Source organism: Cygnus atratus, chromosome 4 (assembly GCF_013377495.2).
Source record: "Cygnus atratus isolate AKBS03 ecotype Queensland, Australia chromosome 4, CAtr_DNAZoo_HiC_assembly, whole genome shotgun sequence".
Classification (NCBI taxonomy): domain Eukaryota; kingdom Metazoa; phylum Chordata; class Aves; order Anseriformes; family Anatidae; genus Cygnus; species Cygnus atratus.
This window is the reverse complement of record NC_066365.1, coordinates 24,074,197-24,086,574: the sequence shown is the minus strand read 5'-3', so window position 1 is coordinate 24,086,574 and position 12,378 is coordinate 24,074,197. Positions and strand designations below refer to the sequence as shown.

At 32.3% G+C, this 12,378-nt stretch overlaps 1 protein-coding gene across 3 annotated transcripts in view; it reads left to right on the top strand.

Annotated features, from left to right (window-relative positions):
- The window catches only part of WDR17 (WD repeat domain 17), a 47,674-nt gene that overhangs the window by 14,422 nt on the left and 20,874 nt on the right, over positions 1-12,378 (top strand). For all 3 annotated transcript variants that reach the window (XM_035557901.1, XM_035557903.1, XM_035557902.1), the window contains 7 exons: positions 3,787-4,038; positions 4,691-4,813; positions 5,167-5,354; positions 6,525-6,693; positions 8,595-8,686; positions 9,766-9,848; positions 10,534-10,620. In XM_035557901.1, the coding sequence (XP_035413794.1) occupies positions 3,787-4,038; positions 4,691-4,813; positions 5,167-5,354; positions 6,525-6,693; positions 8,595-8,686; positions 9,766-9,848; positions 10,534-10,620 (994 nt within the window). The remainder of the gene's footprint in view (positions 1-3,786; positions 4,039-4,690; positions 4,814-5,166; positions 5,355-6,524; positions 6,694-8,594; positions 8,687-9,765; positions 9,849-10,533; positions 10,621-12,378) is intronic.

The window sequence follows — 12,378 nt, the reverse complement described above, 5'->3', positions numbered from 1 at the left end:
TTTGCTGAATGAGGACCTGTCCTTTCAAGTTAAAATTCAGCACTCTTTTATAAACAGTTTTCTGTGAAGACACATAACAATATGGGATGGACTATTTAGATTTTTTACTTTTCTGTCTACTTCTTTTTCCTCCACTGAAAAATAATTTTTCAACTTTGAGGAAAAAATAGTTCTTTAAATAATTCATTCATTTTACACAATGTTATACTCCAACAGCCATTGAAAATTTGTTCCCCTTCAGTTCACTGTAATAAGTTGTCACTAGGAATGTTACAGAAAATAAATTCCCTTGCTTCAGCAATGCTGGCTGACTTAGTACTAGCATAGGGAAATTAAAATCAATTTTAATATCACCTCTAAATATGTATCGAACTGAGAGTTTTCATGAATAGTTTGCCTAGAATTATTTCAATATGAAAATAGCATTAATAGCAAAACCTTTAAAATGTCAGAATTTTTGTCATGCAAATAGAACATTGGCTAAAAAAGCTGGCATCAGTGGCAGTTCTGTATGTACCGCAGTACAAGTTCCTGTATTTTTTTAATTGAAAATTGTTCATACTACAGGGGGGGAGGGAACAAAAATTTTGCCTGTATCTATTTAGAGTATTTTTTAGTTCATTATTATTGTAATATTATAAATATTTTCTAAAATCATTTAAAAATAAAAATAAATAACACTGGTATACATTTTCTGTTCTTAATCTATATAAAATTCTTGGTTTCCAACAAACTGAAAATTCATAAGCAATTGAGTGAATTTTTTTTTTTTCAGAACTTTTCCACTGAAACTCCTGGATATAAATAATGCAGGTTACTTCTTAAATTATTTGGAACAGAAAGGGAAGTACTGCAATTGACACTTGAACTTTTCAATTTCTTGTTTTTAAATTATGTAAAATTTCACTTTTACAAAATTTTTCAAGGAAATTAATGCATTTTATGTTGGATTCTATTGTGTGGTTTTTTTAGTTCCGAACACACTTCTTTTAATGAAATGGATGTAAGATAATTTAGTCAAATAGGATTTTTATTTGTTTTTTAGTAACAAAAAATCATGGATCTGCAGAGGTCCACTTGCCACTTAGCTCTGACAATTAATTTGTAAGTTTTACTATGTGGGATGAATTAGTTTGACAAATTCAGATGTATTCAAGAACAGGCACTAACTGAAATACCATATTGCTGCCATTCAAAACCCAGACTTGCATGCAATAAGAAAATTGAATATTTCAAAGGATTATATTCCTGTAATTAGGACAATGACATTTGAGCAATCATAATGATTTTGAAAGAACACAGACAAGTCCTAGTTTTTTTTCCTTGCTGTCTTTACAGTATTAGAAAAAGATGAATTTATTTAGATAAAATCATAGATGTGTTGAAAAATAGATGATCAAAATTCTGATGGACAGTTAAATTAACATATGTTTCAAAATTAAGTAATATTTGAATATAGGTTGCATCATTGTGATAAAGCACAAGTACCCTTACTGTGGTTACATCTTCATGAACGACTAGTTCTTTAAATGTAATTGCACCTTCATGAACTACTAGGATGTCTTAACATTTGGATATAATTGAAAATGTAGGCTTACGTAAGCTAACTAATTTTATCAACCTTGGTTTTCTAGTTTACAGTTTATAGTCAGTATTGATCAGATGTTTGTAACTGGTGGCTTTTAAAAAATAACAGTACTTTAAACAAAGAGATGTCAGTGGGTTAAATATAGGCCCTCTGTGTTTGTTATTTTTTATTAAAAAAAAAAAAAAGGATGGGCAGGGAATTGGCAGTGTCCAGTACAGGCTAGTAAGCTAATATTTTGCATTCTGAGCTTAAAGTTCAGCCCTCATGTACCTCCTGTAAAATGTGTACAATGGCTTGTTGTTGGACCAGGACTTACGTAGACACCAAGCGAAATCAATTAAAAAAAAAAAGTACCTGTTCCATTCTTTTAAAGGGTCCAGTCCTTTTGTAGGATAAGTAAAATACTTACAGGACACTTACTGATTCTTCAAAACACTCTCTAGAGAGAACGTGAACATCCACAGCTTCCTGTTAAGTTTTTGAGAGTGCAGTGTGTTGACTTGTTGAAGAATCCATTTTTTCTATTTAAGTATGAGTCACTGCTGAATAATTAGCAGACTGCACTACTTAGGTCTTTCTCTTGTAGCTATACTTTCTTTTAATTAATTCCAGATTATCCATTAATGTAGCAGAACATTTAGCGTAAAGAAAAAATATGCAAGGATTTAAGATTAGTAACCTATTTAAAGAAATACAGTGCAGTCATTTAGAACCAAGTGTTCTATACTAGATTACCTTTCATTTGTTCTCAGAATTAAGTACAGCTTACTTAAATCACTTGTGACTCAATCACATGATTCACAGTATAATTGTCTTCTTTTAATAGAAGATAAAATTTAACAGTTAGGGTTCCCTTGAGCTTTGCTTCCAGACTCTTTTTTGAAGCAGAGGTAAAACTGAATAGCTCCTAGATGTCCATACTTCCCCAGCAGTTGGTTGTGCTTTCTAAAGACGGAGGTGTTTGAACGTGACTGGCATTGCTCGTTCAAGAGAACTTTTTTGGGGGGGGAATCCTAAAGTTTTTGGCTAATTTAAGTCAGTTACATAATGGTATTTCCAGTGTTTTTCCTGTTGTTATTCCAGATGCTTGAGAAGAGATGATTACACCTTAGCATTTTTCTTGTATGAAAACATAAGTGGAATGGAGGAATCAGTTTATGCAGCTATTAGTTGTAAAATCTTAAATCCTTTGCTCAATTTCTGATAATTGATGGATAAAGTTAATGCCAGATACAATGTACAATAATAGAATTTTTATTAGAAAATAATAGTTATTTCAATATTAAGAATGTTCCACAGTGATCAACATTTTTTCTTTTTTGGTTCTAGTTGGGATAGGCTTTGTTCTACACAGAATCATAGAATTACTTAAGTTGGAAAAGACCTCCAAAACCATGAAGTCCAACTGTTTAACCTAGCACTGCTAAATCTGCCACTAAACCATATTCCTACGTCAATCATTAACTAATACAGTTAGGCCTTGGCATTTATCAAAATATGATTAATTATATTTTTTGTTATTAAAATCGAAAAACAGATTTAAAACTGAACAGTTGAAGATGTAAATTAATTATTTCTAGAAAAGTGGTGCAAAATAGTGGATTTTTTTTCTTAATACAAGGTCTGTTCTGTTATGCAGGTGTCAAATTCAATATCTAATGGCTTGTTCTGGCTTTAAAATGTATGAATGCTTCATAATTGCACACGTAGTTTTGGACAACCAAAAAATTTGAAAGCAATTGTTTGTAAACATTACTTTGCTACAATTTTTTCTTGTTCACATTGCTTTTCTTTTGCCTATATTTGATGTTGTGCAAATATAATATGCCTGTTATGCATATTTACTTATATTAAAATAGCTCACATCTTCAACTGTGCTGCATACCTCTTTGCTCATGGAAATTATTTGGACAATGTATATTTAACATATTTTTCTGTAGTATAAAATTCTGTTGTTAAATCTGAAAGTTGTTTCTGTCTTCTGCTGTATTAAAAAATAAAGTCATATCTGATGGAGCTAGGACTACTTTTAAGTCAAATATTGCAAAGCCAGCTTCATTGATTTCACTGGTACAGACAGTAGAGCAAGCTGCTAACAATTTCAGGGAGAAACAAAAATTAGATTTGCAATCCTTGTAAATATTCCAAGGATATATTTGATTTCATTTTGAAATAACTGTATTCTTGTACTCTTAAAGGCTCTAAAAATCAGAAACATGTCTTAAGACCAGAGTCTCTTGAAGGAACAGATGAAGAGGATCCTGTTACAGCGCTGGAGTGGGACCCTTTGTCAACTGACTACCTTCTTGTTGCTAATTTACACAATGGCATTCGACTAGTTGATTCTGAATCTCTGTCCTGTATCACAACGTTTAATTTTCCCAGTGCAGCAGCATCTGTTCAGTGTTTAGCCTGGGTTTCTAGCGCACCAGGAATGTTTATAACTGGAGGTAAGTCTTTTCTTTCCTGATTTATGGAAAAATAGTGAATATAGCACTGAGTCTTCTGTTTCTTAATATTTCTACAAATTAAAACGTACATGTGTTGTTAAAAAAAAAAAAAAAAAGTATGCAAAAGAACAGAAAATGACAATGAGCAGTTTTTACATATTTTCTATTTGTAGGGTCCAAAAAAGTGATATCAAACTATTTATGCTAAATAATATTTTCCTTATGCACGCTTAAGCAATATATATTAGAGTTTTTTGGGGAATAGGAATGCATTGCACTGAAGGGTGCCATTACTTGTTCTCCTGCTTTTCTTTCTCTATTTCCAGAAGGTTGTTTTTTTTTTTTCCTTTTTCCTGCTTCTTTTCTATACTGTATAGTTTCAAGGTAGGACAACCAATGAATAAGGAAAGTGAAACTATGAGATTATTTTTTTAAAGAGAGAGTTTCCATAGAGTTTATCTGCTGAATTTTAATTAACTAATGTCACTAAATGCTATTGTTAATAGTGAAATTACCATGGAGGCGACTGTGCCTGCCTATAAATATTTTTAGGATTATAAATTTAATTCATTGTCATATTTTTTTTTTTGCTTAAACAGACAGTATACAGTAAAAAATAATTAAAAAAAACCTTTGTTTTTGTTAACCTCAGATTCTCAAGTTGGTGTGTTACGTATTTGGAATGTTTCACGTACAACACCTATAGATAATTTTAAATTGAAGAAAACGGGTTTCCATGGTTTGCATGTACTAAGTTCTCCTCCAAAGAAAAAGTGTAAGTTTACTTTTGATTGTTATTCATTACAGTGGAAGCAAGTTAAGAAAATATTTTCGTGAATCTTGGTATACCCAAGTTAATCTCTGAAAACTTTTCTTGTCTCTCTAGTTCTTAATTAAGCAAAGTGCTTGCTCTCTGGTGCCGATGGGTGGGACAAATGAATGTGTAAAGGATCAAGCTCTTTATAATGTCCTTCTTTAGTAGGCTAGGCTTTGTACAGCAATTCTTTATTTCTTTTTTTTTCCTTTTTAAATCTCTTTGTAATACAAAGCAATTTCCTCTGTATAATTGTTATTCATTACTAAATGGAAAATTAAAAAAAAAATCTTATGTTTCTATTTTTTCTTAAGCATTTTTATCACCATCTCCAACTAAAAATCATCATACATCCTCGACAAGTGAGGCTGTTCCTCCTCCAACTTTAACCCCAAACCAAGCATTTTCTCTTCCTCCTGGTCATGCTGTCTGTTGTTTCATGGACGGTGGTGTGGGGCTTTATGACATGGGCGCCAGAAAGTGGGATTTCCTTAGAGATTTGGTATGTCTTATCTCTGTCTTTGGAATGACAATTTTGCTTATATAGCTTTTTTTTAACAGCAGAAAACAGACAAACAAACAAACAAAAAAAAAAAGGAATAAAGTTTTTATAGGAATCTCAAACAAGTTTTATCATTAAAAAAGAGACTAGATTTGTTGTTAGCCAGTAAAGATTTAAGGGTGTTGTGGTGGTGGTTGTTGTTTTGCTTTTGTTTCATTTTTTTTAGCTAAAATTTTAGTTTAATTTCATCTTCTCCACTGAAATATTACCTGAATTGTTTTCTATAATCCAGAATGAAGGTTCTAGTCAAATCTGAGAGAAAATGTAAGCCACTCAGGTGGTGAGGTCACTCAGTTTAAAATGACAAAGACCAAATTATTATTTAAATTTTTTTAAGCAGAAATTCAAAGCTGAATTTATCCCATATTAGGTAAGCATCTTCACTGGTCTGTTGGTTATTCTTGACGATTTTTCTCTTTTCCTCTTTCCCTACTCCCTTTGCATTGAAAAATGTCAGTAATTTTCAGGTGTACTCCAGAATGTGTTTGAATAGAGGTTAGTGTTCCATGTTAATTTTTAATAGATTTTTTTTCTGTAAAGCACCTGAGGCTTAACATTTTTTTATATTATCTATTTTTCATGCGTGTGTCAAGTTTAATTCCAGAGGACCATGTCTTAGAAAACAAGCAATTGAGATGCAAAACTTCTGAATGATTGAAGTTTAAACTTCAATAGAGCAGACTGTTTTTAGAATACAGAAAACTTGCCCTAATACTAGTAAATGTTTTCAAATATAATCAACATACAGACCTTTATTATTTCAGTCAGATCGTTTTTACCTGAAGAACAAAATTATTTCTGTTTTACAATATTTTTTTTTTTGCTTTTGTCTAGTGGTTTTTTAGTAACTCATTTTCAATGGACAATGCTAATGCATCCCTGGCATTCCATCACCTTGTTGTTTTAAGGCAGAATGTTTCTGTTTTTAATAAAGATCTATGAAGGGAAGGAGTGTTATAGTCCAAGCTATTTTATGTCTTTTAATTTTGACTGATTAGCCATAACATATAGGTTATAATATGGTTTATTTTAGAGTTTGTTCTAGAGTTGGGGTTCTGGAAAAAAAAAAAAAAAGTAATAAAAATGGATTCAATATTTGTTTCATTTAAGGGACATGTTGAGACCATCTTTGATTGCAAATTCAAACCTGATAACCCTGATCTTCTTGCTACAGCTTCATTTGATGGCACAATAAAAGTTTGGGATATAAATACTTTAACAGCAGTTTACACTTCTCCTGGTAATGAGGGGGTTATTTATTCAATTTCTTGGGCTCCAGGTAAGAATATTTTACTTTGTCTAAATGTTCTTTGAATTAGCATTGACTAGCAGCAATTTGTGTTATAAAAGTATTAGTTTTAGGTAGGAGGGTGTCTTAAAAGTTTTTAAACATAACTGAAGTAGTATCTGTAAAACTTGTAAAAACTAGTGGTTCAGAATTCCTTGAGGCTCACCATTATAAGGACTGATCTCTGCCTTTCATACTGAGACTAGAGGAACAAAGCTCTGCAAAGTTCTTCTAGCACTACATTACAGAGATGATGAGACTTCCTCTGCACAGTAGGCAAATGATTAAAGGAATTCAAATTCTATTTTATGCTGAAAAAGTGGAATATATGTGTTCAGTTCAATCTCATCCTTCTTCATGTAGGATTCTATTCACTGAAGAGCTCCACTTTTATTTTTCTATTTTTTTAAATTATTTTTGGGATAGGGAGTACCTTTTCCACAAAGTGTCTACTCTTCCCTAGAGAAGCCACTGAAGTTGGTAGGAAATTTTCTTGTTAGAACTGTTCTGCAATCCATTTAGATGAACCTAAAAGTACATTTCTGATAAAGTTACTGATGTCAGTAGTTGATGATAAGAAGGCTTTCTTGTGATTTAATTCTTTGGACAGCAGATACAGTTGTTTGTTTTTTTTTTAATTCTAAATTCAGCTCGGTGCTTTACTCTCCTACGATTCTAATGGGAAGCTTAATGTAGTCTGTATAAGTGAAATGAGATGGCACTTTTTAAAAATAAATAAATAAATAAAATTCAGAGAGTATCTTGCACCATGTTCCTCTTCACAGATAATTTTTCGTGCTACATGGAAATTATGACAATATCACATATGTTATTCCATCTTTTGTGTTATTTTGTTCTAAAATTTAAATTCAGTTTGTAGTAGTATCTCGCATTAAGAGAATAGTTTGTTCATGATGGTGAGGGGAAGAATGGGGGTGTTTTAAGATTTGTATTCTGAATTATTAAAAAAGTAAATTTAAGCCAATTGAAAGTATGTACTTCTGCTCTTAACTTCGGTTCCTTACACTTCATTTTTGCCCATTCCAGACAAAACGTTTCTTGTTTCTTTCACATCCCTTACTCCCAGCAATTTCCTTTCCACCTTGTACCATCATATTTCTTCATTCCTAAAATATAATCCAATGCATGCCACCATGTGGTTTGGTCTCAGAAGACCTTTAAACATGGTGATACCTCTTTTTTTTTCCCCCCTGACTTTCTCCTACCTGAATCTCTTGCCATTCTATGTATGTATGTTCTAAACCTCTTTTTTTTTTTTTCCCCCCTGACTTTTTCCTACCTGAATCTCTTACCATTCTATGTATGTATGTTCTAAACAGCTTTCTAGACTCCTCCTGTATGGATTGCCTTTTCTGCCTCTGAAGTACAGTATAAAACAACAGTGGAAACTTACCTAACTGTGTCATAGGGTTGTTCAGCAAAATTATAGCTCTACTGGCATAGATGATCACTGGGGTGAGGAGGAGCCAGTGGCTGTTGGATTAGGCCCAAGTTATGTGACCTGTAGCATTCTTCCTGATTTGTCTTTAGTATATATGGAACTTTAAAAGCAAATGCTCTACTTCAAGCTTGAAATATTGAGACTGTATATGTTTTTTAGTTTGTCATATGCATAATGGACATGACTTTTTGTCACCTTAATTGCAAAGCTTTCAGCAGGCATTGAGAATACTTTTGCAACTATTCAACTTCTGGTTTGCCCTTTGCTCAAAATAAGAATATAGAAAAGTAGGTCAGGCTTTTAATGAAACTGGTATTTGTGACTTAATATCAAATGCTGGCCTTAAAGCATGGAAAAACTGCTGTTTATGTGCATTGATGACTTCATATTATGTTTATTATGAGAGCTTATAAATGTCCTTTTTTTAAAGGAGATCTGAACTGCATAGCGGGTGCAACATCCAGAAATGGTGGCTTCATCTGGGATGTCCCAAGAGGCAAAGTGATAACCCGATTCAGTGAGGTATGATGAGCCTACTGCTCTTTTGTCTATTCCATATAAGTTAGTTATTCCCTCTAGTGCCAATAAATGAAGATCTGTCACATGTTCTTAAAAGATGATATAACAAAAATCTGTAGAAAGATTGATATGGGTGCCAGTTTATCTCTGAGGCAGGTGAAATTTTTCTTACTTCCTAAGAGTAGATTTGTGACCTGAGAATCTTGAAGCACCAGAAGGTCTCCATTATTTTAAAATTGTTTCTGTAGTGATACATAGGAAAAGCAAAGCCAATTCTTTCTTAAATGTGTATGGACATAAAACTTCAAAACATAAAAAGGTGAATTGATGTTCTATATTTTCAAATGTAAGTCCCCCCAAAAAAATTAATTCCCTGAAGTCTAGACCAAGAAGCTGCATTTTGCAACACGCTAGACAGTATGGTTTATTTAGAATCTTGCCTTGTATTACCTGTAATCTATGCAGGCTTTTACAAGTCCTGAAGTGGTGCCATAACTAGTTAGTGGCAGAAAGAGCTATTTAGTAGTGTAGTATTCTGTACTGTTTTGTGTATTCTCAGTATATATTTTCTAATATTATTTTAGACAGACAGTTAACTGTGGCAATATCTGCATTGGAGGGAAGGGCTGCTCTTTAAGAAGACTGATGTGGAGAAGAACCTTTTTTAATGAAATAAAGCAAGCAAATGAACAACAAAAAAAACATTTAGAAGTTCTCGAGTTTTAACATGTAGAAGAATGGAGCGTGTGCTACTAAACATCTGTTCTCAAACACTGGTCCTGATGCATGCCCCCAATTAAGTTTTCACATAACGCAATTATTCATTCCCACTAACGTCATTATTAGAACAAGCAGCTAACCTTTATTCAAGCTTCAGATTCATATGAGTTGCTCATTCTTTGTCTCTTGAATACTGGAGAGTAGGGCAGTTTTACTGTCTCTGTCCCTCTGTCCTCAGTCCCAGTTTTCTGGGAGAAATGGGCTGAAACCCATAGGAGAACAAAATAAAACAGATGAGTCAATAGATAAGAGAAAAAGGGGTGAATTATTTCTTATTGATAGGTATTTTGCATTTTTTGAAGCATGGAAAGAATGGAATCTTCTGCATTGCCTGGAGTCATAAAGATTCCAAAAGAATAGCAACCTGCAGCGGTGATGGATTTTGGTGAGTGTTACTGGAAGAAAAAAAAACAAACAAAAACAACAAAAAAAAACACCAAATGCACATCAAGTCAGTGAACTTTGGCAGCACCATCAGTGATTAATTTTAAAACTGTTCTCACTGGCCAGAATTTGGTGTATATAAATCTCCTGTATTGTTAGGATATATTTTTCATTTTTATTTTTTAAGAAAAAATAAAGGAATTGTATCCAAAAGGAGTAGTGTCTAAAACACTTCGATACTGAAACTGATTATTGATTTTTATTTAGCCAAGAATATTCTTCCAGGTTTCTTACCTGTAGGCATAGAGGACACTTATCAAAAAGCTATCCTTCTTGTCTTCATTGTTTTGTGTTGTTGTTTTTTTTTAAAGTTTGTTATTTCAAGAACTAGAAATCACTATTACAGAGCAAAATAAAATTTACAGTTGTATTACTACAGGAGGATAATAATTTATTTGCAAAAATGATCAAATGTCAAGCAAGAACAATGTTGTGTGTATTTTTTTCAGTACATTTTCAAACCTTTTTTTTCCTTTGCTACCCACATTCTTTAAATTCTTTCCGTATACTTTTTTTTTAAGTTACTGCTATCTGGCTTATTTGCATATAATCAAACTTGAGTTTTGGATAGCCTACTCAGAATGGTAGCTTTTTTCCTCATAATATTCTATTGTAATTGGTTTCAGTATTATTCGAACCATTGATGGCAAGGTTCTTCACAAGTACAAACATCCAGCTGCAGTGTTTGGCTGTGATTGGAGTCAAAACAACAAGTGAGTAAAAATTAACCCAAATAATTTATATGTACTATTTAATTGGATTAATGTTATAAAGTAACACAAAGTTATTGATTTTAGAATGTGATACTTACTGTCATATTACAGCACAGAAATTGTTTCTGTTTCACAGTAGGATGTCTGTAGTAGCTCTGCATTTCCAGTAGTGTTCATTGTCCAGTATGCTAATTTTTTGTGTAAGACAAAGACTATTTAACTTCTAAAAAGGCTATCTTTGTACTAGCAGGAGGAAAACATCTCTGATTTTAATGCCGTATAATGGCAAACCTATATGACAAGGTATGGGGTAACCTCTTTGTAAGGTTTGGGAGATACATAAACTGCAATGAAATAAGGCATAGGGATCTCTAAGCTACTTTTGAACACCCTGGACATCCACTAGGGCACTGCATGCTACGAAGAGATACCAACTTCAACCCTGAAATGAATATGATTATGTCAACGGTATTGTGCCTGAGACAGTAAGTTTCAGTCTCTCAAGTGCTAGTTATTTCTGTCAAAAACATAACAATGCAAAGTAAGTACTTCTAGTTCTGGCAACCTGTACTGAACAGAATTACATGTTAGAAATATGCTGTTAGATCCTTCTCAGAACTGAAGCTTAATGTAATAAATTTAAGACACTTTTAATACATGTCTAATTATTGCTGGTTGTCCAATTCCGAGAACACTTTGATAGTAATAAATATCCATAAGTAGCTATGAGAGAATTTATGTCTAGGTAAGTTGCAATTCTTCGAAGTAAAAAAATTAAGTATATTCCACACATAAGGTCATCAGAAGGAACCCAGTGTGTATCTACATTTTGGCAAATAGTTTATAAATAATAAGTGTAGTTGAATAAGAGTCATGTTACAGCTCTTCAATTATTATATTATATATTTAATTTGAAAACAACTCCCTGAAGATGAATCAAAACATAACTTGAAGTAACACACTATATTTTAAATGTTTGTACACTATGTAATCTTATAAATTGATAATAAGAAGCATTGAAAATGTATTGCAGCATTCTTCCTGAGTAACAAAAAATAATATTTGAAAAACTGAATCTATCAATATAAGGCTTATTTAAATAATTTTTCAAAGAATTATTTGAGAATACCCCAAATTCTAATATATGGATTTTGCTAAGTGATTTTTCAAATACTTTCGATGACAAAGTAGTCATGCTGTTCTCTACATCTCTTCTGAATTTTCAGTTTTGTCAACTTGTTTCTTGGTGAGTTTCCTAATACATAGTTTGTTCTGATAGTGTCTATAAAGTTTCAGAAGAGAAGAGGAAAAAACCATCTGTTTTAGGCCTCATCCTTCTTGACTACTTGTTTCACTCACCCATACTTTATGGGAATTGTAGAAACCTTTGTGTTAATGAAAGTTATAGTCTGTGAGGGTCAATGTTTTTCTTTACTGTGTTTTTTCTCTGTGTTTTTCAGTAAATTATAAAACATGCAGTACATGATAAAAAACTGTAGATGAAAACAAATACAGATGTCATTGCATAGACTAACCAAAGGATTACAAGAAGTATGAGTTAATTTAGAATATGTCAATCGAGTGTGACAAGAACACACTTCTTTTCTTAGATAAATACACTAAAAAGCAAGGAATAGAGTTAATTGGCAAATGATTTCTGAGTTATAAAATTGAGTTGTACTTGCCTTATAAGAGATTAAGCAGCAAACTGAGGTTTCAGTGTATCTAATAATAGGAATGCATTTTTTTATAATACTA